This window comes from Platichthys flesus, chromosome 17 (assembly GCF_949316205.1).
Source record: "Platichthys flesus chromosome 17, fPlaFle2.1, whole genome shotgun sequence".
Lineage (NCBI taxonomy): Eukaryota > Metazoa > Chordata > Actinopteri > Pleuronectiformes > Pleuronectidae > Platichthys > Platichthys flesus.
Genome location: NC_084961.1, coordinates 4,962,334 through 4,988,475, shown reverse-complemented (window position 1 = coordinate 4,988,475; position 26,142 = coordinate 4,962,334). Strand labels below are relative to the sequence as shown.

Sequence of the window (26,142 nt, the reverse complement as noted above, 5' to 3'; positions counted from 1 at the left end):
ACCAGTCATAAAAAGATATATATTTGTTTTAATAATACATATTAATTATGTTGTAAATTTGTAAATTTTATGATCAGGAAAGAAAAACTCATGTAAAAACAGCAGAGATTTTTTTTAATAGACCAAGAGATCATCTCAGGTCACATGAGCTGCACTGTACAATATGTGTCTGTTCTGAAAACGAGAGAATTCCAGGAAAACGTTCATTGATTTTATCCAAATTTCTAGGTTCTAACATCAGAACTGTGCAAAATCACAAGGCACTAAGAATAACGCCATGAAAAGTATGTGATTTGTGAATTGAGGAAAATTAAATTATGACTTAGTGCTTTTTAAAGATGTTTAGCTCAATGCATCTTTGTTGTGTTGCTTTCACAGACGTTTGTCAGTACCAGTACTAGTCCGGAACCTTTTACTATAACAAGTTGCCTTCAGGATTAGTACAGTTGCAGCATACTGTATTGTGTAATAGATATGTATTCATATTACTCATGTTTTATTTGTCAGTGAACTTTATGCTAAATGAGATTCAGAATAAAAGTAAAAAAATGTTTTGTTATCACCCTATGACTTAACATAGCATTAGTTATCCTAGTTACACAACTTTTCATGGGTCTCAGCTGGTTGTCTACAAACTTGTCACATTCAAGCCATCTCAGTTCACATAGTCCCAGACCGACTCAGTGATCCTAAAACCAGGGCTCTGTGGAGGCCTCTGTGTTCTTCTAGTCCCTGAAGACACCTCATTATGACTGTGGCTGTTTGTTGTCCAGCTGAAAAATGAATTTGTCACTGATCAGACTGTAAAATCTGAAGGCCTCATGAAACTATAGCAGAGTGACATGAACAAAAAAGAGGCTGCAAGAGTGAAGTTAAGTCAAATTAATATCACAGAGCAGATTCGTATTCTTCCCTCCCTTGGTATTTCACCTCTTTTCTAACAAAACATATCCTCGGAGGTCTTCTCTCTGTTTCTCATCATCTGTCCAGAAACGACACTACAATACAATAATGTCTCAGATGAGAACTGTTGTCATTGTTGATGTGGTCTTTATTGCACTGTCACTGCTCATTAACAACATTAGATTATTTTGCCTGAAGCATCAATGGCAAGAGGCTGATTACAAAACATCCGAATACACTGGAGTGCAGATGAGGATACATTATGTACTTTCCCATTCACTCCCACATTTAGTCACACACACAAGTGTAGTCTCACACACACATAAAAAGGCTTTTAGCAACAACAGATCCAGTTAGAGTCAGAATTTATTCATGACACACTCACGTCTACAACCTTTTTATTTCATATGATTAAAAGCATATACCCATATATTTTATTTTATTTTTGATGGATTGGAAGGAGATAACTGTATTATGTGAGAAAATAGGAATAATTTCATACCAGAACCAAGGATAGAGTAAAACTTTCAATTCATAAGTAACAAATGAACAATACCAGAGATGTTTAAAAACACTTTCAGAGTAGCATCACTATCCATGCTATTAGACCAGGAAGATCAAACATTTTGTCAAAGGTCTAACTGCATGGAAAACTGGTGAAATAGTTACTTTAGTTATTGTGAAATATTTAAAATGAAGCTTCAAAATAGACAAAATTTACACTATGGTCTGAATTATGTATAAGCTGGTGGTTTTTGGTCTGTACAATATTTTTTACAAATCTATCCCTCATTATTTCCTCTTGTCTAGCAAGAGGTAACTCAAACCGACTTGTGATATTATCAACCGTGAGAATTTTAAAGTATGAAGAAAGAAGGCATTTTCATCATAGGCCGAACATGTTAGACATTCGTAGTGCATAAAACACATTGTATATTAAGATGGACGACATGACAGCTCCCTGAAAGTGAAGCCAAACTGAAACCTGGCTGCAGTACAGGTCATTAGTCCTACATCCTCTATGTGAGCAGATAGGACATGGACCAAATTAAAGTCAAAATACAGGTTAAATACATTTTAATATGATGGATAAATACATTGTTCCATAAAATTTGGTTTTAATTAGTTAACTGATACTATAAAAATGGGATGGAATGTAATGACTGGAGGATTCCTGTTTGGTCCTGCACATTTATTGCCACTACAGCTCCATCCCCTGATCACTACTGTAAAAACTCTGGTTTGTTTCTATCCCGGACATGTTGGCTTCATTTCTGAATAGTGAAGATGCATCGTCCATCTTTCGATACACACATTTCCCGTATTTAACATCATATTCAGAGTCTTAAACGTCTACTCTTTTCTTCCTGAGAGATTCGCAAGAGCAGGCAACCTCTTTCTGTTTCCTTTCTCCTTCAGTGTTTGAATTTGAGAGACAAAGAAAATATGTGAAAGATAAACAGTGGTGTAGAAAAACACATCAGAAATGCATTTTTCACCCAAATCAAATCAAGAGTTCACAAATCAGTCTTTAGTCATTGCACCTCATGCTTGATTCCTAAAGTTTATGTCCTTACCTCCTATTCACAACCTTCACAGGCCACCATACAGGTGGATCTTGGCGAACAAGATAGACTCATCAATGTCTTTTTTGCCTTTCTCGTAGATGATGAAGATGTACTTCTTGTCCTCGCCAGAATAGCTGTTCAGCGAGGTCATGCAGGAGTAGCCGCTCGGCCCATGCCATATCTGGAATGCATTTCTCTCCCAAGATTTCCCATTAGTCAGCGACCAACGCAAGGTTAGATTAACTCCTGAGGGGGGAGTAAATCAAGAGGACATTAGAGCTGAAAAAAACACCTACTACAACTTTGTATCCAAAATCCTAAATATATATTCTGAACTCTAAAATGTGCTTTTCTTTGTCATGTGTCTTTGTAATCCCCAGTATTTTTCTTAAAACTTATTGTCCAACTAATTTTTTACATAATGGTACTATGCCACTTTTAATCAAGTAAAAGACACGAGTGCTTCTGGGCCAGAGGAAGAGATCCAGAGTATCGGTATCAGTGATTCTTACTGTGGTGCTCGCTGGACGGGTTGACGAAGAACATCACTCCGTCTTTCAGATGCGCCGCGGCTGCCACTGCAGGATCCACCAGTTCGTAGTCGAAGTACATATCATCTATGGGCAGGGTCATTCCCCCGTCAAAGCTGCGCGCCACTATGCGACACCTGCAGTGGTAGTTGTTCTGGTTCCGCACATTGATGTAGATGCTGCCATCCTGCATCTCGACCGGCTGCAGGAGCGCAGAGAGGGAGGAGAATCTTTAGTTTGATAGTGTGTCTGACATGGGAGTAATAATCTGTTTTTTTTCAAAGATATTTTGGGGCACTATGGCCATTTTAGATAGGACATAATTAAAAGGTTAACAGGGGGAGGAGAGCGGGGAAGACATGCAGAAAAGGGCGGGTGAAAATCAAACAGCTGCTGTAGCACTTTGTTTTAAACGGAAAGATTGATAAAAACACACACTGACTGATATTTGAGGTATCATAACTGCTAGATGTTTTAAAATATCAAATCAGATTTTTATTTTTCGGCCACTAGAGAGCACAAGAACACCACAACATGCTGACAGATAAAGCCCCGATGAAAAGGTATCATATCAGAAACGATGCATGAGAATCAAATTAAAGTTTGATGCAAGCAATCACCCCAGCAGGAGAGCAAGGTTGCCTGGTTTGAAGAGTGACGCCACTCACACAACTTCTTAATTTCAGCAAGTTGGGAAAGTCCATCATTTATATGTATTCACTACAAACGAGTGCAGGCGCATTAATAGAACAGAAAAATAAGTTAATTCTCATTTTATGCTGCAGGAATAACTGGAGTATTACTGTTTTTACAAGTGAAAAGGCTTTAGCTCAATTTGGAATTGCTTCTCAGTCGGCTAATGATTTTAATTGATTGATCTGGAATCTTATTGTCTTTGCGACTATGGAGAAAGTGGCCGTGAGAGTTGATGGATGGTCCTGAATGAAAGATGAAGCCAAAGGATGACGTATATTGTAATTCCTTGGAATCTTTTAAACACATCTTCATTTTTTTTTCCTTCATGAAGGAATCAAGACTGTAACCATCACCACATGGTTTACGAGCCATTTTCACACACGGTACCTGGCACTCGTCAGGGTTGAAGTCCTGCAGCTTCTTCGGCTGGTTGAAGGGGATGCTCTTCAGCGCTGCACCGTTGGTCCAGTTTTTTCCATTGTTGTCACTCAGGATGCAGAAAACGCCGTCACCCTCTATTGTGCCGTGACCACAAACCACCAACCTGTCTTTATTTGGTTCATATCGCTTCTGTAGAGAGAAAGACACAAAAGAGACAAAAGAACTTTAAAAACTACAGAAACAACAAAAAAAAAAAAATGGCATGATTAAGTGAGAGCAGCATTTCAATAGTTGGGATGGTGGGATGTCTACGTTTTATTCCGATCCCAATCTTACCCTCTAATATTAATATCCTTGTCATTATCTCACACACAAAAAAATCGAGTTATATCAACCACTGCCACAACATTTCCCTCCTGAGAATCATATCACTCTCTCACCTGGAGGCCGGTTCCTGGCCCGGGAGCAAAGTTCATGACTCCGATCTGGAGTGAGAGGTTTTTGGGGGAGCCCCAGCTCAGGCCATCGTCCTTGCTCTCCACCATCATGGTGCTGGCGGGGCTGCAGTGGTAGAGGTGGAAGCAGACGGTGTAGATCAGAATGACTGTGCCCGCCTTCTCGTCCACCACCACAGAGCCAAGGTTCACGCCGTCCAGGTCTGATCCATCGTCTCTGATGAACGACATCTGGGACCAGGTGGCTCCTGGAGAGATGATTCAGGACAAAGAGAGAAGGAAGAGGAGGAGAGTAAAACATGTGACCAACTTTAAACGTTAACTACAAACTGCTTTTTGTTAAGTGTTATGAGAATATTTCTCTGTAGACGGGTAACTAAACAACTCTGCGTGTGTTTTGTGTGCCAATCAAACAGTTTCTGATTGTCACTGCCTCCAGGGTCGACCTGCCTTTGTCTGTGGAGCGCCGCGTCGCGATGAACTTAGACCCGTAATCTCTAGCTGATTCTTTCCTGGCCTCAGCGAAGGCCAGCAGGCTTCCCTTGGGGGTGAAGGTGAGCAGCGGGATCCTGTAGGTGAACACAGAGTCCTGGCCGCTCATCCACAGCACCTGCTCGTCAAGCACCAGGGGGTTGATCTGGACGGAGACAGAAGTTGAGTAACAGAAGTTGTTTACAGCTGTTGATTAACATACTTCTCCATGTTACTTAAAACCTCACGTTTCTGTTCCTTCTTTTGCAACGACTCTGTGATTCACTCTGTGAGTCAGGCTGTTAAGTCACAGCAGTAAATACATATATATATATATGTATTTATATATATTTCTAAATACATAGATATATATATATGTATGTATATATATTGACAGCGTAGTATGTCTTGTAGGGCAGCTTTGTCCCAATCGAGTTACTTTATTGGCTGGACTAATCCAACACTCTGAAAGTGTCAGCAATTCCTGTATCTTCACAAACCAAACAACCAGCTGATCGATCAATAACGAAAACTAGTATTTTAACAGATGTCAAACATGCAAACAGGTTAAAACAACACATACTAAATGCTGCTTGAACTAAATTAAGTGAATCTGATAATGATATATACCGATGTTTATTAACAGCTTCAACGCAGGGCTTTTCACTCGAAATGGAGTACTTTTACACAGCAGTAGTAGTACTTTTACTTGAATCAAGAATGTGAATACTCCTTGAGGTTTGTGTGTGTCGGTATTTCTGCAGGTGACGTCGGTACTTTACCTTGACAGAGGCGCAGGAAAACAGAGGAGCAGCGAGAAGAAGTAAGAAGAGAGCAGCCATGTTTCATCTGCTCTTCTCTTCTTCTCACACCGCAGCGAAGAGACGAGCTGCCGGAATAAACCGACTGAAACCGACTGAAACCGACTTAAAACCCAGAAAAGTGACTGAAACCGACCACGAGTTACAGACGGGACAAACACAACAATCTTTTTGCCGCAGCCTCAGCAACTCGTCACGTGACCACAGATGGACGGTCACGTGACCACCGCTCCTCACCAAAATAAAAGACTGTAAACAACGAAAAGCAGCATTCACAGTAAAAGACTACAAGTGACACAAAAATATTAAAATTCACAGCCCCGCTTTGATTTGTATTAAACGGAATCTTTGTTTTACAAATATGTCAGAAAATGGAAATTGTTTTCTATTTATTAAATATGTTTTGTGATTATCTCTCAAGAGCAAAAAAAGAAGAGAAAACTACATTACAAGAAAAGGTACTGAGAAACCCAAATTGGAATACTAAGAGCAAATGCCTTTTTTATTAAATACAAACATAGAGACAATTAAAATAACATGTATGTTGGTTTTCCCTCTTTGAGAAACATGTGTAGACTTATTTTAGTGAGTAAATAAAGTTGACCTTTTACTTTATTTGGTAATGATAATATTAAAGAGAACGATGTTGTTTTAATTCCAATATATTAATCGTTTAAAGTCCCTGATCACTCTTTACATTTAGCGTGGGAACAATAATATGAATAAACTTACTGGATGTATCCACACGGAGGCAGACTTTTCCTACAACAACACCCCAGCAACCAGTGGTGTGCAAAAGAACGCGTTCATTGAACACGTATAACTTTTGGACTGTAAACAGATGCACACACCGTTAGACACATTTGTAAACTATAAAAAAAAAACAATACAAATATGTAATAAAAAATATCAAAAGAGTCCTGTACCGATAGGATATCATGTCATGTCGACACAAATAAACATTAATGATTTCCACAATCGGTTTGATTCTTATCTCTATATTGTTCTTTCTTCTCCTCCTCTACTTTGCTGTGCTTTCTGAATTGTGTACCTGATAATTTTTTTTGTCATCCTTGACTCTTACCACAGTCTAATCACCGCAGCGTGTGCGTCAGGGTAGCCATCCAGGAAGATGTTGTAGATGCTGGCTTGCCTGTCCACGGAACCACGGTTGGTGACATCAGCAAATGTCCCTGCTATGCTGCCAAAATGAGTAGGTATTTATACTTCTCTTTGTATGCATCATGCTGCTATGAGGAACTCCCTTCTTTTTTTTCTGTTCATGCTGAAATAAAGTGGATTCACTTGGTCTGACGTTTTCGATCACATCTCTATAAAACACCTCATTAGCTTCACAATACAAACATCTACTGGCACTCAGTAGAGCTCAGCAGAGCCGTATAGGTTCATCTCTGATCCATGCAGCTTCCTTCTTCCAAGTTGTGTGGTTATTGGTCCAGTAGTTTATTACATAAACCTGTTGACTGACAAATCAGAGAGGAAAACATAACGTCCTTAGCAGAGGTAATAAACCTCCACCCATTTATCAAGGAAATGTCACCAACATTAATAGTTATTAGAAGCACAACAGGAAATTAAAAGTAGAATGAAATGTTTCGAGAATATAGTTGACGGGTAATTTTCTGTTAGTCGACTTATCAATTCATTTATTAAAAGCAAATTTTCACCTGCTACTTAGTCTATAGGGTTTTTATATTGTGCTTTATTTACATTGTATATATTGGTTTATTTTTATCATGCACTGATTGCTGGTTGTACATAAAATTGCCCTTGAAGGATATTGAAGATTTTCTTTTATGGACAACTTTGGTTAATCACAAGCTGCACAAACCACTTGCGCAGGTAGTCCGTCACTTCTTGTTATACACACACTTTTAGCGTCTTTTCCCACAATACCAAGGTGCACTACGTCACACACTACAAACTTTCCTTAAAGGGGCAGGCCATACCTGCAACACAACAGCTCTCGGACTCACGTACAGATGGCAAGAGAAGAGAAGCAACTACATCCAAGATCCGATGCACCTATCTGAGGGATTTTTACACACTGTCTGATAAAGATTCCGACAGTAAAGGCAAGGGGTAGTGATGGATAAGGTTTTCTTTAACAAGTTAAGTCTTTCATTCTTACTTTGCAAAAGAAATGAACTGAACTATGAACTAGTTCAGAATTTAAATGGTGAACTATGAACGTGAACTATTCATGCTTACTTGTATGAACTGAACTTTGAACTAGTTCATGAGAGGTGTGAACTTGCACAAGACTGCCATCAACCCATATCACTACTGTTCACAGGCTTGCTCTCTAACGTTATGTTTTCATGACCGTGGCTGACTTGAGTCTTGCTGAGAGCTACTTAAACCGTGGAATATCACAACATTAGATTTCTTTCTTAGCTGCCTTTGAACTGAACTCTGAATAACATTATTGAATAAACACAAGTAGGATCCCTGTGATAAATAAAAGTCAAAACAAAATTTTAGTATTTTACCATACTTAATTCTTAAAAATTTGGTAATTGTTCTGGGAAGTTCTTGCTCAATCCAGTGCCCTTATAACTACAGTAAGACAAGTGTTTATTTAAAAGTTCAAGTCCTTTGTTTGACCCCCACTGAATCAGAATCTTTGACTTGACAAGCAAATAGCTAACGTGTAACAGTAGTAAAGTAAATCTGTGACTTGAAAACCAACTCCATAAATGTCCATAAAATATAATTTCATCTGCCATGAAACAGTTTCACAGCAAACATGCACCCATACAAAGTTTAACCTGGATCACTCACTCAAAATGACTAAACAAAGATAAATAGGATTTCATAATGAACCTCGGCATATAAAAAACTGTCAGTGTTCTGCCTCTCTCTCTCTCTCTCTCTCTCTCTCTCTCTCCCTCTCTCTCGTATTATGTGTCGAGCTGAGAACCACAAACCACATTCCTGCAGTCATGAGGACAAGCTGATCTGAGTCACACGCTTTAAAGAGAGAGAGAGAGAGAAGCAGAAGCAGAGGCAGGGAGGAGATATTAACAGTATCATACGCCACAGTCTGTGAAGGCTGCAACACAGCATAAGTCGATGCTTTCAAGACAACAACTGTTTATGTGGAAATGTTCCCTGGAGACACGTGCTGCACAGGGACCAGCGAGGGAACGCAGGCATCACAGCTTGGTTGACAGGATGGACAGGATCATCTGAAAAGCAGGTGAGGGTGTGTTTAATCGTGTAAATGTATGAAGTTATTACTCTCTTGTGTTGGTTTTGGTTTCACTGCATGACAACTCCAGGGGCGAGGCACTCTTTGCAGTTTTCTGTGAGGGACTTTTTGGCTTCCCCCCTGTTCTCTATTATATCCAATAATAACTTTTAATCAAACACTTGTGTGGTTGATCCGTGGTAAATCTGGCATCACTGCTCAAAATGCCTCAGTTCAGTCTAATACAGACAAACTACAGTTACAAGTCAAATTTACAATTAATGAGCGCAGCAGTGGGCATGAAGGTGGAATTTCATGATAACAGACTGTGAGTTGTTTCTTTCGGATAAGCTGACACACACACACACACACCCACACACACCCACACACCCACACACACACACACACACACACACCCACACACAGACACACACATCTGAGCATTATCATTTCTTGCAGGTGCAGTTCTTGTGAGTATAGGCCTGCAGAGATGAATTGCACCACTTTATTTACAGGAAGAGAAGTGAAAGCAGCAGCTGATAGATAACAGCAGCAGGGGAGTATTGTGTAAGAGAGAGACTTGAGAGAGAGGCTGAGACATCAGGACTGCAGCGAGGGGTTTTCACACTCTGGTGCTGGCTCTGTCACACATAGACAGGCGGGTGTGAGGGTGGAGAAGAAGTCTGTGTATGTGCTGCATGTGAGCTCCTGTTCAAGTGCATAGTGATACAACAATGTACACCCACATGTACTTTATTCCTTAAGAGTAAAGCAGCATCAATGACGAAGTGCATTGAAGCCCTGAAAACAGGAGTGATGTTGCTTCCTGCATATTTTCAGACATTTCTTCAGCCACTTCGATAACGCCCCTGCTTATTATAGAGATAAAGGGTGTGGTGTAATTGAAAGTGATTCTACAGGGAGATTCCGCTCGTCCAATATGAATATTCTGCTTCTTCAACTGTGACACATCCAACAACTCTTCAAGGAAACACACACATATAATGCTGTCAGATACAAAACTCCCTCACTAGCCCCATACACAATGTCCAACATAGGATCTTCTACATGAATCCTAAACTTAAAACCATATTGCCATAGTTTTCACAACTGAATTAACTGTGTTTGTGTTGCTGTGGTCTGATTTGCATTGTCACTATGAATTGGCTCAGTCATTTGTTATTTAATCATCCTGAACGGCTGCAGAGGGAACCTCAGGCTGCTCCTTGTTTGGAAATCCTGCGAAACACAACAATCACTATGTGTAAACATCTATTTAATTTTCATAATGAGGTTGAGACGTGCTGCGTCACTTGCTAAACTTTTATAATCTCCACTCCATGCCACAGTCACATGAGAAATTATTTTGTATGAAGGATCATTTTCTTTTCCAACACGAACAGTCATGAGGTCATGAGCTCTTGTCGGTCATTAGTTCCTTTTTTGATCATTGTTGCTGATCTAATTGCAAAGTGATGCGAGACAGCTGTCACATGAACGCCAACAGATCCTCTTTCGTTCTGATGAAATTACAGAGTTTTTAGATTTTACTTTTACATTTTCACCAGCACTGGACTGAGGAGAACTGAAACTGCCAAAATAAAAAATATAGAAATAAAGAAAAAGCTCAATGATATATATATATATATAAAGGCTATTTATGTTTGTTTTTTTTACATTTATTCATGTAATTTCCCTATTTAGCCATTTATATAAAGACATTTATTTGTTTGGGTCTTTAATTTATATATATAGATAATATTCAGTCAGTTATTTCTTGTGAAAATGTAAAAGTAAAATCGAAAAACACTGTCAATTAAACATTATCCGAACTTCTTGTGTGTGCATGTATCTTTATTACGTGTATAGTGTTTCCTGTCAATCTGATCAATTAAAGTACCTACACAAAAGTATTGGAGTGATATAAACTGTGCTGATACACCGTTAGTACAAAACATCAAACCCTAATTTGGCTGTTTTTGCTGATCTTCTCCAGGGTTTGGTGACCTCTGAAGTGATGGAGGACAAAACACAAGGTTGTCCTGGGACGGAGGAGAGTGAGGTGGATGTGCAGATCAGACAAACCAAACCTGAACCTCATGCAAACAACAACAGACCCAGCTGGTCAAACGGTAATATCCTCACACTTATTACTGTTCTGAGTCACAATTTTGACATGATCGACTGGGCTGTGGTTCCAACGTGGCTCTTTAATACATAATCCCCTACTAATATGCATACTATTACATAATGAGCTGTGTTCATGCACAATTACTTTTGCCAAATAGATTTTGTTTGTACCTGGAATGACTGTTTTGTTATTTTACACACTTCCCTTGTGTTAACAGTTGGTTGTTAATGGCTGTGTAACGTTTTACATGTATTTGCATCTGCCTGTTTGTACATGCACTACAACACAGACCTTTTCCTCTTTTCAACACAGTCCACAAAGTGTTTAACACACTCTTTCTTTTTCTCAGGCCAGTGTGTCGTGTCGGTGTTGAGCTGCTCATCGTTAAACCCCAGGTTTGATCTTTCTCAGTGTCGCGCCAAACTGGAGAACACTGGCTTCCAGGTCAACAACACCCCCCCCCCCCACACACACACACACATGCACCAGTTCAACTAACCCAGTATTTGCTAAAATAACATTACTGGAGGACTATAACTGAACCTGAGGTTAATTTGGATTTTAAACTTTGTTTTTCCTTTTTCATTCTGTTAGATTCCAGTGGCCGACATGGAAGATCCACTGAGAACAGCTCTGGAGGTTCCCTCAGTGAGGAGATACATGGTTTTTAACTCTGCTTACTTTCATTTCATGATGGCACCGGTACGAACGTCCGGCTCTCTCCCTCCACCTTCTGACAATCATTTTCTTCTCTTCTTCTGCAGTTCTTACTCTCACACTACATGTCAGTGATTTAACATTATCCAAAATTAATGGACAGTTGTAAAAAAGAATATCCAGTCTCCAGTTCCCAAGGTTGAGTAAATCCCCAAACTGCTGTTTTGCCATTTGTACTGACGTTGAACCTTGTATAACCAAGTTACACCTAGTTTTACAATCAGGGGTCATTCTCTCACACTGTAGTAAACATGACACTGTTTGCAGCGTGTGTACTTGTCGTAAATGATACTTCACAGGCAAGAATTATGATAAAACAAAAGTATGATTGTGTAATGCTATGGAAAGGTGTTGACAAACATCAGTAACATGAATGTGTCTTTACTGGATTGTCTGGATTGTGCTATTTAGAACAAATACATAAATATTTCACATATTATCTTTCCTGATGTCCCTGAATATTATATGCTTTTGCTCTCATAGCTGTTGTGACTGTTGACAGCCTCTCCTCCTCCTCCTCCTCTTCCACCAGGTGCTGTATGTTGTGCTGTGGTGCGCCGTGTTCTCCACCCTCCACCTCTACATCACAGTCAGCGACTACTGGGTTCTCTGTCTCTGTGTCAGCTTGGTCTCCATCTTCCTCACCACTGCCATCATCTTCATCCTACACCAGAGTAACAAGCAGGTACACAGGGATCTGTATCTTGTATATGGCCTCGGCATATACAATGTTAATGTGAGATTCTTTCAATTCTCCTCGAGTGGTTTCACTGTTGAAATAATTCATTCTAAAACGTATATGCGTGTGTTTCTGTGTCAGATCAACATGAATTTAGACGTGAGGTTAATCCAGGTGAATGAGAGGATGGTGAAACACAAGCTGCTGGTGGCCGTGGCCGACTGGGTCCAGTGCTGCACCGGAAACATGCAGGTTGTTCTTCTAGATTCATCTGACACTGGGAGATTATCCTAGAGAGCAGCTCCAAAAAGGGATTTGAATTGAAGTTGAATAGTTTCACTCACTATTTCCACCTCTCTGTAGTTGTACTTTGTGTACTGGGACATGACGCGTTGCCTGAGGGCCCTGACTGAAGCTTTAGAGGAGCGCAGCTTTGTGGCGAATAACATCCAGGTGAGAGAGTCTGGAACATCCGTCGCTCTGTCTGTTCTCCGGCTTAGTCCTCGCTCATTTCACAGCTGTCATTGTCTGTGGAGGAAGTTAAAGCAATTCCATCAATTTCACACTTTGACTAGAAAAAGCTGAAGCGGAAAATGGCCCATCTCGTCCTCGTGACTGAGGTCCCGGCTGTTGACCTGGAGGTCGGCGGCTCAGACGTGGAGCAGCAGGCCTCGGAGGAACAGAGGCCTCTGCTCACGCATGACGACCTGACGGGCTGCAGTACCTCATCCAGCCAGCGGGACGACACCAACGTCACCATCAACTACAGCCTCCTCCCCGACCCATCGTTACCGGCTCAGGTGAGAGACTAGAGCCAGTATTGGGAGGACTGGACTGTTTTTTGTTTAATTTAGCTTTATTCCAAAAATGATTACCTAACAATAACAGTAATACACCTGATAAGCAGCCAAAAATACTTTACGATAACCGGGCAGCTTTGGTTGTCTCATCTCGCAGAAGTGATTATCTGTCTTGTTTTAAATGTTATGTTGTCTTTCTGTACACCTTTTTGTTTTATTGCAGGCTAAAGCCAACCAGCTTCTGATGACGTACAGCGCAGCCTATGTGAAGCTGCTTGTGTCTGAGAGGTTGTCGGGACCGTCACACCACCGCCTGCGCTCCCGGAGGAACCACTGCACCCTCGCCCCCCTCTGCCTCTGCCAGTTCATCAAGAAGAAGATCCTTCAGTAGCAGAGAGGACCTCAAACCACACACCAAAGACTATTGATCTGATAAACTGAGATTTCTTTCCGGGATCAAACATGGCTGAAAGACAGTCTGCACTTGTGATTTCCCTCTTCTAAAGTCTGGCTTCTCTGGCCTGTGGGCTTCTGTTACTGTGCCACTGTCTTCACGCCAGCTCTGTGCTGGCACCAACTGGATATTTGTCCATTTGCAACCTGCCAAATGGCGTCACACTGAGAACTCATGCAGGTCAATCCAGCTGCTGTCAAGCAATATTTGTACTCTTGTATACACAACAATCGAGGCACTGGGTACATCTGTTTAAATAACTTTCATGAACAATCAATTGATTCTTGTGATTTGCAGTAGAGTCTACAGTATCGGGGCAATGGTAGAATAAACTTTGAACCATAACTGTGTATAAAGATGGAGGACATGACTGCTCCAAAGATTCTGGATCCCTCTGGAGGGTTGAGACGCGTCATCCATCTTTACTTACAGGCTATGCCGTTTGTACTTTATACTTCTATCATTCCCTCTGAAATGCTGTAAAGTAGATGTACCTACAAATTGTACTTAAAGGCAGTAGTTGGGTGGATGTACTTAATTTCTCTTAACCACCACGGTTTGAATGTAATTTCAGTGTTGCTATCGGAACGTTCAATCTAGTAAAAAAACTTTCGAGGATTTGAATAGTTTCTCCACCTCTGCTTGGAGGGATGACACGTGATTTAGAGACAATGGAAGCATGAAGGGGAATAAAGGAGATCCCCTCGATGCAGGTGTGTAATGACGTTGAAACAACGGGTAGCGTGGATCACTGGCTTTAGTTTCCTGACCCCATGACCTCAAATCCCAGGGAATCGTCTGCGTTTTGCGGTTTCACACCTTTGGTTTTCACGTGTGCGGGTTAATTGGTTACCCATGCATTAGAGTTTGCAGGAGGCAGGATATGTATTTCCCAGCAATCGTCCATCAGTCCCGTCTGCCGAGACGATGGCCCAGTGAGGGAGCCGCAGGATCAGGCAAACACACACAGTAAGACAGCCAGCATGGCCGAACCACGAGGAAGCTGGGCCCTGTGTGATGGAGGAGAGAGGCGTGCAGCGTGAGGCCAAGTTCAATGATCTGAGAGATGCTGGTTCTCCTTGGGCGGCTAAATGGCCATCTGTGATCCTGCTCACTCAGACTGGCTCCGCTCCCACCGTCAGGTTCTCCATCCAACCTGCTCTTCACTGGCCTGACTGTCCGGGGCCATACTTCACCTGCCGACATTTAAAAGTGCCTGTAAGAAAAAAAAAACTAAAACCACAATATCTGTACTTTTTAAAAGTCTTGATTATAGTACGTTGAAAGCAGCTAATGTTCTATCACATAAGAGAGAGAGGATATATTGTTATTTATAGGGGGATAGATGAGGAGGCTCAGCTTGTAATGAACTTTTATTCTTTATCGTGCAGCAGATTGAATTTTTTTCTTCATTCAGATGGTTCTCCTGTAATTTAACATTTAAATATTTAAATTGGAAAAAATATAATTGGATAATTGGATAAATACAAATAAAAAATTATAATTATGATCTAACATTTTTAGAAGAAAAGGTTCTAAGCTGGTTCAAACTTACAGAAATTAAGTTGGGCTCGAAATTTCTAAATTTACTGCAAGAAAAAAGTTTTTCTGATGTAAAAATATGAACGCATAAAAACAAGTGGCACCATAATGTAGAGAAAAGAAAACACAAACCTGTGAGACCTTCTGTGATTCAACACAAGATAGTGAGAGATGCTGCAGTTCACGTCAGAGAGAGGAATGAAGAGAGAGAGAGAGAGAGAGAGAGAGAGAGAGAGAGAGAGAGAGAGAGACAGAGACAGAGAGAGAGATAGAGAGAGAGAGACAGAGTGGGAAAAAACCAGGGCAACTATAAATAGCCCTTCAGTGATGAGGGGAGAGAGAGAGAGGCCACAGAGAGACGGGGAGGATGGAGAGAAGCTGAGAGGTGAAACACAGATCAGAGGAATGAGACGCCGCCTTCGCCGCCATGTCGTTCACAACCCAGAATGATTCTTTATTCATTACAACTGAAGTCAGAAACAACCAACGCATGTGCAAACACAGCCATGAACATAATCAGAATAATGAACCCCAAGAGAACCACACGTACACCGGTAAGTAGGTTTTGGCTCTTTGAAGCAACCCGTCGCATTGACTGTACAAGCTGGACAAACTCAAACGAAGAGGAAACGAGAAGAGAATTAGAAGTTGTGTCAGAAAGCACACAGGGAGACGCAGGCTGAGGATAAACTGAGCATGACTCTGTTCTGCAGACACGCGCTCACTGACACAACCTTCTGTACAAGAATAATAATAATACTAAACAGCACTGTGCTCCATTTACTCGTCTTAACACTGAAATATCAACGTGACGATCATACGGGGGCAGGACCTGTATTTATCAAATGGCTTACAGTGAAAATTGGGTTTAATTTAGATGATTAAAGTATAAATTCACTTTGAATTCTGCGAACAAACCTTAAAAAAAAATACTTCTTTCCCATTCAACTTAGTTTAGCACCAGGGGGAGACAACAAACCTGGTTCCATGCAGATCTGTAGCATCTCTAAATCTCACTGTATATATACTGTATATGTCCACAGTACTCACTGTATATACATGTTTGTATATATTGTGCAGAGCTGATAAGCCAAACTGACTTTTTCCCGCTGTGGCTTCGTGTTTAATCAAAGATATTGGAACGGTGTCAAACTTCTCATCCAACCCTCTGCAAAAAAAAGTAAAGAAGCGGTTTTCCCAAAATGTCAAACTATTGATTTGATAATAAAATGTCAACAAACTCATTTTCACTTGAAGTTTGAGCCCTACAGAGCTTTATTTATCTGACTTATACACTTTCTATAAATCTCTCCAGAAGTAACGAGTACATACTCGATGTCACTATGCCTTTTTAAATATCAGGCAATGAAACCTATTCAGGAATAGGGTCATCTTCGTGTTCTCCCAGTTGCTTCCTGCTGTATCCAGTTTGGTTTGTTACATCAATATTTATATACACAGTAATATAAATATTTTAGATTGTCGTTACTTTAAATATATTAAAGCTGAAAAGACAGACAAAATGAAAATAAACAGAAAAAATTTTTTGTGTGATTTCCTGCAGCTGATGTGACAGTTGAGTGACAGCAAATCTTCTTCTGAGCAAACATGTGATCAATCGAGTGATCGACTGAAAATTATTCTTAGATTCTCTTCAATGTCTCGTTCTCTGCACCATTTGACTGAATATCCTTCTTACCTATAAAAGTTTTATAAATAAAAACCTGGATGTGTTCCATGTACTTTTATACATCACAAATTAACGAGGACGTTATAATAATAAATGTATGTATTCATACCGTCTCTATTTATGTTCACCGTCAACAAACGTAATCTTTTCAATATACTGTATATGTATAGTTATTTTAAAAATAGCATTATCGTGGGGAGCGACAGAGGAAAGGGAGGATGAGAAGAGATATGTAAATAGGTCCGATAACTCATGTGGACAGGGAGACAGACGGAAAGAGAGAGAAAAGGAACCAGGGGAAAGATTTCATCGAGCAGAAAGTGCTACAATACAACATCAGGCATTAGTATTTTCTCTCTCTCTCTTTTTTGGAAACATTCATGTTCAGTTCTCCCCCCCGACCCCCTGAAACCTCAACAAACAGTTCATACTGTGACACGACACCGTTGGCTCATACAAATAGAGCAACACTATGGAAACTGTGCTCACACAGGAGGGGTGGGGGGCAGACGATGTTACGTGATCTCACGGCCGCACATCCAGCCTCAATATTCGGGACCAAAACAGAAACAAACGCAGGATGACATGCAGGGTTATGTTGCCTCAAAGAGTCTAATGTTGCACTAAAGTCTCACACACTGTGTCGGAGATGCAAAAAGCAAAGAGATGTGCAACGCAAAATAGGCCGACACACTTCTAAACTACCATTTTCCATCCCAAGAGTCAAATACTTGTCATCTAAATCGTCTCTTTTTCTCCATTTGAAAGTTCAACACTTTGAAAAATACTGTACCACACACTAATAGAAACTTTTATGAAATATTCCCAACAACAGCAGCCGGGAGACAAGCTTTTTCTTTTTTTTTCTTTTGCACCGAAAGCCCATTAGCCTAAATTTATATTGATCATGCACTATATGAGAGCTATGAATCTAAGCAGCTATGTCATCTCGGTTACTATAAAGTGCAACATCAACATCATAAGATATCAAATCTAAGCCAAATCAAACATGTAGCTGCAGAGAAAAGTCAGAGTGCGGGTAGATATTGAATAAGTTAACAAATAAAAGCTTTTAAATAAATAAACAGACACAGAAGTCATAAGTTATGCATGATATCATCCAGCTTAAATGTCCACACAGACGACAAATGCAAAATAAATACTGTGTGGGGTCAGCGAGTCACTTTGCGAGTCCTTTTGTTGTGTTGAATGTGTATTGATCAGCCCGGCTGGCGCTTTGAATCCATTTGACAGTCTCTAGTTGTATCAGCGACAATAACACTACTCGGGAAAACAACACTACTTCAACATGGCACTTTTTTTGTTTGTTTTTAAGAGGACAACGTGTGTAGTGACTTGTGTGTATTTATCCTAAAACACCTCTTTGGGTGTGGTGTCTTCTCCTGTCGAGGTAGAAACACGCAGTGGCCTGTCCGCTCGTCTTACTTACATCAGGCCCTAGAAATCAAATAGCGTCAAATGAATAGTTAATACAAGGAGTTTGGTTTCCCTCCTGCCGCTCATGTCAGCAGCTGCACAGAATCTGGGCTTCGGCTGACAGCTGCTTGTGTTTGGTTTGAATGTCAACTGTGATTGGTCGTTTTTTTTTGGTCATTTGGTGTGTTTGACAGCAGCAGGTTAAGTCAGAGCTATGTGTGTGAGTATAAGTGTATATATGTGTGTGTGTGTGTGTGTGTGTGTGTGTGTAGCTGTACACAGAGGGCCAGCGAAGCTTTAGCAGTTTGAGTGCATTTTTCAGAGCTCCTATATTCCACCAGACAATTAAGAGTAGTCAGCTATAGCTAATTTGATGCCACAATTCCCCCTCGTGAGTGTCTAGGGCTCCCAGTCGTCGTCGTGGTGCTGGGAGGCGATGATCACCACCACGGTGAGGATGGTGCACAGCACGATGGAGGCGATGCCCACGGCCAGGCTGATGAAGGAGAAGTTGCGCGCCTCTCGCGAGGCTATCTCCGCCGTCACCATGTCCCCTCTGGCTATCGCCGTACGCACCTATAAGTGATGCAGGAGGAAGGAGGGGGGGAACAATTAGATACTGTGTTACATAACAGGAAGATGCAGTGGGGGGGCAGGAGAGAGTCTGGAACACGGATCGATTCCACTGCGGCGCGGGCCCGAATGTGGGGAGCAAGGGGCCCACACCACGAGATCCTAACAGGCCCTAACAGCCTCTATATACGGTCTATGATAACAACACGTCCCGGGCTCGGACCGGTGCGTCCACGCCCTGTCAGCTCGGCTCAGCTCAAAGCCAGCTGAGAGCGCCCCGAGGAGAAAAATCCATTCTGTCCCGCTGCACCCACAATGGAGCGGGTTACGTAAGGTGGTGTGTCATGTGCATGTTGGAGAGTTGCAGCCCGGCACCGCACAGAGGTAAACAGCAGAACGCACGAAGGTTGAGAGACACCAGACTGAGCTTTCCAGCATCACCCTCCACTTGAATGAAGGGCTTGTACTTGAGCACACTCTGCAGACCTCGTGGAAGTGCAGGAACCCCGGGTGGAATGATGCTGCAGCTGCAATTCCTTCCTTTTTTTTTTTTTTTTTGCACGTCTAATCGAAATCCTGACGCTCGCAGATTTTGCAGTTTCCCTTTAAACTGTTCCCCTGATTCTGCATAATTTAAAAAAGCGGTTCATTCACAGTTCACCTACAGCAGATTCAACTGTAAACAAGCAACTCATTCGCTTGTTTCACAGATATTGTCTAAAGTCATTGTTGACAGAGATGAAAAAAAAAGAAAAGAGACAGAACCTGTCACATTCTGTTTCCACACTCGCTTTCAGGGATGAACGATCTTTCCGAGCGATCACATCATTCACATGCAAGTCTGTGGGTTTGTTTACAACCATGAATATCTCCGCTGTGTTTCTTAATTGACATTTATATAACGCAGGGTCCTCTTTAATGGGGGATTCGGTAATTTACCTGACGTCCATGATTCATTCACTTCCCCTGAGTTCATCCTGATGATGAGACTAAATTGATTATATGGGTCAGCAGCAGATAACAGGGTCATTTGGATGTATTTGATTTGGACCTGCCACTCAACAGACACTGAACCAACCGGTGCACTCCAACTCAGAACATGAGGAACATGAAATAATTGGAGAAAAGCTCTAGGAAATACTCCCCAGAGTTATCCTCTGGGGACCATGAATGAACAAAATGTGATATTTCAGTCTGGAAGTGAAGTGGATCAACAAACACAATTTTATGGCTTGATATTTAGCTGGATAGAAGTGTATTTAATCTATGTCATATCATATCAGAACTTTATGATGCACTCACATCACAATCTGTGGTCAAAGGCGAAACATTAACATCTCTGCCTGGGAGGATATGTTTTCACCAATGTGACTGCTTGTTGGTTTGTTTGTTTGTTGGTTTGTTCGTTACAACATTACACAGAAACTCCCAAACAGATGTGGTACATTTCATATCCCTTTCGTTGACATTGTGAGATGGGCCATGTTTGGATGTTTTCAAGGATTTCCCACTGAATCATTGATGAATCTTGATCTGGCATATTTAAAGAACTGATATATATATGAGCAGGAGCAGTTTGGTGCCGCTTGATTTGATTTTCAAAGAACAAACAGATGATAGGAAGCAGCATGTACCTGCACAGCTTTGATGATGGCGATGATGCCAGTCGGCCAGAAGCAGCAGACGGTGGTGAGCACGGCGATGGGCAGGTAGTCGTGTGGCGGCCGGCGGTCCATCAGAGTGATGCCGGGCGGCATTTGCATGGGATGAATCTGGCCCGGTTGGATTCCTGGGTGGGTTCCTCCTGCTGGCATGTAGGGCTGACCCTGAGCGGAGAGAGAGAGAGACAGAAAAGAAGATCATAAGTACATCAGCAGATTAGAAAACACTACACAACACAAGAAGAAGGTGATGAGGAAGAGGGCGGTGGCATGAGCAAGGAAGGATTACTCATGTTGGACAGGGAGCAAAGGAAATAGTAGACGTCAGAGAAGAGTTAATTAGAGACAAGAGCCCCTGATGATTAACCTTCAGAGCCAAATGGACATTTTTATCAGCTTTGATTTCAACCTGCAGAGCTCAGACGTGGCCACCATCTTAGGTTCTGTAAGGATCTCGTGAATGCTCATGGCTGTAATGAATGTTAACTGCCAGAATACGGAGGAGAACTATGAACTTGCATTCTCACCACAACGAAATGTAGAATTTAATTTCATTGGAATAAATCAAGACTTACGATCACCTCTGGTCTTTAAATGAGGAGACATGTTTGCACTAAAGCACTTACACTTTAATTAGTTCGATGACTCACATTCGCTTTCCTGTGCCTGATTTTACCACTTTACTTTTACTCTAGGCTACAGTCGTGTAAACAGATGATTCAGAATCAACAATATGCAGAAAATGAAGGGAACAAAAGAGGAACTGATCCTTTCTGCCAAAGTGATACCTCCTCTTTGTTCAGCAACAGACTGATAATGATCAAATTGTTTCCCTTTGATGGATGTGAAGAGAAGGAGAGAGACAGGGACCATCATGCTACACATTTCCCACAAGTCAGATGTGAACTGGGGATTGTGCAGTTTTGGATCGGTGCGTTTATACCTTGATGACCTAATGATCTAATTTTAAGAGATTTTAAACCCGGAGTGGGAAAACTCTGTCTTACTAAAGCAAAGATTTGAGAAAAGGAAAAGTCAACACTCTTTCAATGCAACAGAAGCATCTGTCTAGCAAGTGACTATAAAACTATGGTCCCGTAAAATAGTGTTACATAAATAATTAAAAACTCCATCCATCAGACCTGAGAGGTACCAGCTATTATATGTGCTTTGCAATGTACAGGAAGCTGACTGTCTAAACAGAGATTGGTGCAATCCTGCAGCAAACTGATGTCAGACCTGGGAAATAGTTTGAAAAACTTGTCAGTGACTCACCGACGCCATTGGGTAGATGGGTACATAAGCCGTGCACGGCTGCAGCTGCATCGGGTAGCCCGGTTGGAGGTATCCGACGGGCGGGTGAGACATGGGGCCTCCGGGTCCCTGGGTCTGCACGGTGTAGCCCTGCGGAGCCCCGTGAGGCCCCATCGGGCCGTAGTGGAACTGAGTTTCCTGGAGGTAGCCCTCTGAGCCCGGGGGAGGGGGTGGCGGGGGGTAGCTGGGCTGGGTGCCCGGCGCAGGAGGCATGTTGGGGTGCTGGGGTACGTTGGGTTCCTGTGGGTTGGAGAGGTATGGAGGAGGCTGCATGGTCTGACGGCCAGAGTCATCGAGACCTGAGCGAAGAAGAAGACGAAGAAGAAGAAGGAGCAGGTAGGAGAGGAATCAGAAATAGAGCAGAGGAAGAACAATAAAAGAAGGAGACGAGGACTTGTTATCTAACTCGAGTGCAGCCACACGTTGGTCCGCATGCTGGATGTTCTTGTCTCATCTCACTGTCGAGGAGGAGATTACACAACAACACAGACCACGGCTCCTCAGCAAGACTTCAAAAGGCAACCAGAGGGGACATTTTTGTATTTTCCAGCCTGTGTGCTAATGATGACAGTGATTGACGTTTTCACTTCAAAAGAAAAAGAGGAGGAAGAGGCCTTTTTCTCTTTGTGTCTCCCTTCAACACAATCTTCATTGCCGCTGAAGAACTTCCGCTGACGGTCAGATCTGCTGCTGGACGTCCCGGCAGTTTGTCTGAACACTGAAAATGACTGATGGGGGCGTCATGTTTTCACAATGGGGATGCGGTGCAGGGAGCGGTGATCTATTCTGACAGGGACATGAGGAGGGCGGAGGGAGGAGGATGGAGATAGATGGAGGTGAGCATGAAATGAGAGAGCGGAGAAGGAGAGCAGGAGGCGGCCATGAGAGCGGAGCGGCTGAGTGATGAGGGCTGACGACTGGTGCTCTGGGAGCGGCTTTACGTAACAGTACCCGACTCCGTCACAAGCAGGAACTGGACCAGAAACAGACAGAGGGGGAAGGAGCGAGCACAAGGGGAAGGGGACACCTTTAAAAGGTTATAACAACAGGACGGGCAGCTTGATAAACATGAGACAACATAAATATGGAGTGAGTGACCTGCTGGTTTCAACCCAGTGGCCATGATACACTTTATATCTACATTTGGAGAAGTGTTTTGATTGAAAGGGGAATGAAGATAATCAGATATGGGTTGAAACTGAGGAAAGAAACGATAGTTTAGAGGCTTTTCAGGTGAATCCTCATCGAAATGAGATATTTTGATATTTAATTTTAATTCACTCGTGACAAAAAGCACCAAATTATATAAAGAAATAGCTTATTGATGTATTCCCAATCTAAAGGGCTGCCAATTCTGCTGACGAGGATTGTGGGATACGACTAAGAACACTTCAATCAGCCCCTTTTTAATTTAGCTGCTTGAATCACAAAGTTGTTTAAATTCACATTTTTTCACCTCTGACAGCATCATGTTTACTAATCATAATCCAGATTGAACTGGAAATCCATCTTTCCTTTGCTTCCTCTCATCTTTATTCATATTTCAGTTCCTCGGTCAAGAGAGACGCTCAAATCTAGAAGCCTTGAGATTACAAGACATGATGCGTGTGCCGACTTCAGAGGTTTATTTTTGTTCTTGTGAATAATTTAATATTATTACATTTGGACACATGCAGCCACTGATGATGGGTCAGACGTAGATATTACTTTTTTTTTTTTTGCTGAAATGTTTTGTTACCACAGACCTTGTTGTTGGGTTAGTCAAAAAATTGAATGTGGATAAACAGGAGGGAAATGGATGGATAAGATAGAATAATATAAGATAAGATAAGATAAGATAAGATAAGATAAGATTAGATTAGATAAGATGATTGCACGAGCACGTAAAAACTATGTTTGTACATACATTGGGATAACACGATGTTGAAGATGAGTGACCAGTGTGGACATTTAAAGTGACAAGAACATACTGGCAACATTTAAGGGCCTTTATTCCTAATTCTACTGGTTTTCTGTCCCCCCAGAAACTCAGCTGCACTCAGGATGATCTGCAGGTGTACACTCCCAATACCACGGAATACAGTCAGTACACAACAACTACAATGTTCCTTAAATTCTATGATCGACTATGTACATCATGGTCAAAAACTTCATATGCTGGCTGCACACTGGACGATTACGATTGTTTAAATGTGGGACAACGCAAACATGACAACCTTTTGTTATCGTGAGACACACAAGACGATCCAGTCGAGACGCAGGACCGGACACTAGGCGTCTAAACAACTTCATAGAAACTCATGTGGTCTTCAGATCTCAAACATGGAGGTGGACGGCCGGCACGATCAGCTGGCTCGCTTAATGTTTGTACCTCTTGTTGGACACATTGAACAAACGCACACGCTGCTGCCACTATTCCACAAGGTTGTCCACCGGCCACAAGAGACCAAACTCTTACTTACGTCGTTGGCAGGAACTCAAGATCCCGTTGGTGACATAAGCTCACTCTCTTTCACTATTGTGAATATAGAGGATCTTTTGGCAAGATTTTCGGATTCAAATGACCCTGTACTGTGCAGCAGGCATAACGAGACCCAGTGTCATGAGCTTTCTGCCAAAACCTTTGATTTTAGAGATTAGAAATTAAGGAGTGGGGTGCTGTGGGGTGGGGGGGATGGGAGTCCTGTTGCCTGGGGCCCCAAAGTCCCTTGCAGCGCCCCTGGACTGAGCACCATCCCAACATACATCTCCTCAGGGAATCAGACAATTTACAGTTAAATAGTGATGGTCTGCGCTTTGACACTAGACACGTGATGTGCAGCAGATGCCATTCATATTATTATAGGCTGTTAAACACGCGCAGAGTGGGGGCGTGCACGCGCAAAAAAGGACACCCACACTAACGTCCGGAGAGATGTGCGGGGGCTCGTGCGTAATGATGATGATGATGAGGCACATGGAGAAAAGAACAAGCTATGATAAATTAAACATAAAATGGCTGTAGTTTGAATTCCAGATGTGAGTCGTTTACATGTTATTCAGACGAAATATGTCATGATGAATAAAATGCACAGTTAGAGACAAATCACAGATATGGAAAGTGTGATGGTTTGAGTTTATTGTTGTGGATGTGAGGCCCTGTGGTGGCTTCTCTCTGCGGGCTGCACCCACACACACAGCGGCGCATCGTCCTATAGGAGCAGCGCTGCTGTGCGGATGGACACACACACACAGACACACAAACACTCAAAATATAAGGATCTGCTGTGAATCCACCAACCAAACAGACGGAATCAGACTGGAACCCATTTCTCCAGATTTTCCACATGCAGAACCCACCGTGTTTTTCTGATGACATGATCTTCTCTCCTCCTCCTGTGAGCGGATGTTTTTTTTTTCACTCCAGCTGATGGATACACCAATCCTCCTATCGCGCGGTGATGCAGACTCTTACTCCAAACAATCCATCCTCAACACGTCTTCATCTTTTAAAAATAAAAAAACACCCCCACTGTTCATTAGGCTAATAATACTGATCATAAACCAGCGGCTCCAGGTGTTATTCGTGCGTAAATCCAGATGTTGTGCGGCGGCTCAGTCTCCTCCGGCTTCCTCTAACAAGGTTTCTCCACTAACGCGTCGCCTGTACATTGAATTAATCAGACACAAAGCTACCGTTGTCTTAAAGCGACAGATTCACTGACTGACTGAGGGAGGGAGGAGAGGACGGACACACACACGCACACACACACGCGAGCGGAGGCTGGAACATCACTGCTCCAACACAACAAAGAGGCAGCCTCTCCATCTCATCTTCCCTTTGCCTGACGTGTCACCACCACTGGTTAATTCATGTTGTCCTCACATGGCTGTTTTCCTGCACGAGGTCAGACACCTTTATGGGAAGACACTGAAGATGATGCATGTTATTTTTATCTTTTATAATTTAAATATACACATAAGCCAATTACGCTTGGGAGAAGAGTAAAAAGCTAATTGACATGTGAATTTAGTATCTGATCATTTCATATTTGACTTAAAATCTAAAGAAGAGATGCATCAGCATGAGAAAGAAACAATTAATTTATGTAGTCAAGTTTCTCAG

The 26,142-nt window shown here is 41.9% G+C and overlaps 3 protein-coding genes across 3 annotated transcripts; 1 reads left to right on the top strand and 2 right to left on the bottom strand.

Moving 5' to 3' along the window:
- Positions 1-1,030: 1,030 nt before the first annotated feature.
- neu1 (neuraminidase 1) lies at positions 1,031-6,039 on the bottom strand. The gene is made up of 6 exons (XM_062409916.1): positions 5,787-6,039; positions 4,984-5,170; positions 4,519-4,781; positions 4,085-4,267; positions 2,984-3,203; positions 1,031-2,717 (listed from the first exon to the last, which is right to left on the bottom strand). Exons 1-6 carry the CDS (start codon positions 5,844-5,846, stop codon positions 2,497-2,499), a joined length of 1,134 nt encoding a protein of 377 aa, XP_062265900.1. The 5' UTR covers positions 5,847-6,039; the 3' UTR covers positions 1,031-2,496.
- Positions 6,040-8,796: 2,757 nt separating this feature from the next.
- On the top strand, positions 8,797-16,618 carry tmem268 (transmembrane protein 268). Its single transcript, XM_062410191.1, has 9 exons — positions 8,797-9,048; positions 11,036-11,171; positions 11,520-11,614; positions 11,765-11,872; positions 12,420-12,572; positions 12,708-12,818; positions 12,930-13,019; positions 13,142-13,366; positions 13,590-16,618. Exons 2-9 carry the CDS (start codon positions 11,057-11,059, stop codon positions 13,755-13,757), a joined length of 1,065 nt encoding a protein of 354 aa, XP_062266175.1. The 5' UTR covers positions 8,797-9,048; positions 11,036-11,056; the 3' UTR covers positions 13,758-16,618.
- A 382-nt stretch (positions 16,619-17,000) lies between these two features.
- prrt1 (proline-rich transmembrane protein 1) lies at positions 17,001-25,710 on the bottom strand. The gene is made up of 4 exons (XM_062410192.1): positions 25,377-25,710; positions 21,999-22,336; positions 20,697-20,888; positions 17,001-19,065 (listed from the first exon to the last, which is right to left on the bottom strand). Exons 1-4 carry the CDS (start codon positions 25,393-25,395, stop codon positions 18,889-18,891), a joined length of 726 nt encoding a protein of 241 aa, XP_062266176.1. The 5' UTR covers positions 25,396-25,710; the 3' UTR covers positions 17,001-18,888.
- Positions 25,711-26,142: the final 432 nt, after the last annotated feature.

Coding starts and splice junctions, on each gene's coding strand:
- neu1 (XM_062409916.1), bottom strand. CDS start 5,846: ATGGCTGCTCTCTTCTTACTTCTTCTCGCTGCTCCTCTGTTTTCCTGC. Junction 4,268..4,518: donor GGCCAGGAACCGGCCTCCAG/GTGAGAGAGTGA, acceptor TTCTCTCTACAG/AAGCGATATGAACCAAATAA. Junction 3,204..4,084: donor TCAACCCTGACGAGTGCCAG/GTACCGTGTGTG, acceptor GCGCTCCTGCAG/CCGGTCGAGATGCAGGATGG.
- tmem268 (XM_062410191.1), top strand. CDS start 11,057: ATGGAGGACAAAACACAAGGTTGTCCTGGGACGGAGGAGAGTGAGGTG. Junction 11,172..11,519: donor CAGACCCAGCTGGTCAAACG/GTAATATCCTCA, acceptor TCTTTTTCTCAG/GCCAGTGTGTCGTGTCGGTG. Junction 12,819..12,929: donor GCTGCACCGGAAACATGCAG/GTTGTTCTTCTA, acceptor ACCTCTCTGTAG/TTGTACTTTGTGTACTGGGA.
- prrt1 (XM_062410192.1), bottom strand. Junction 20,889..21,998: donor CCATCTACCCAATGGCGTCG/GTGAGTCACTGA, acceptor CTCTCCGCTCAG/GGTCAGCCCTACATGCCAGC. Junction 19,066..20,696: donor CCATCATCAAAGCTGTGCAG/GTACATGCTGCT, acceptor CATCACTTATAG/GTGCGTACGGCGATAGCCAG.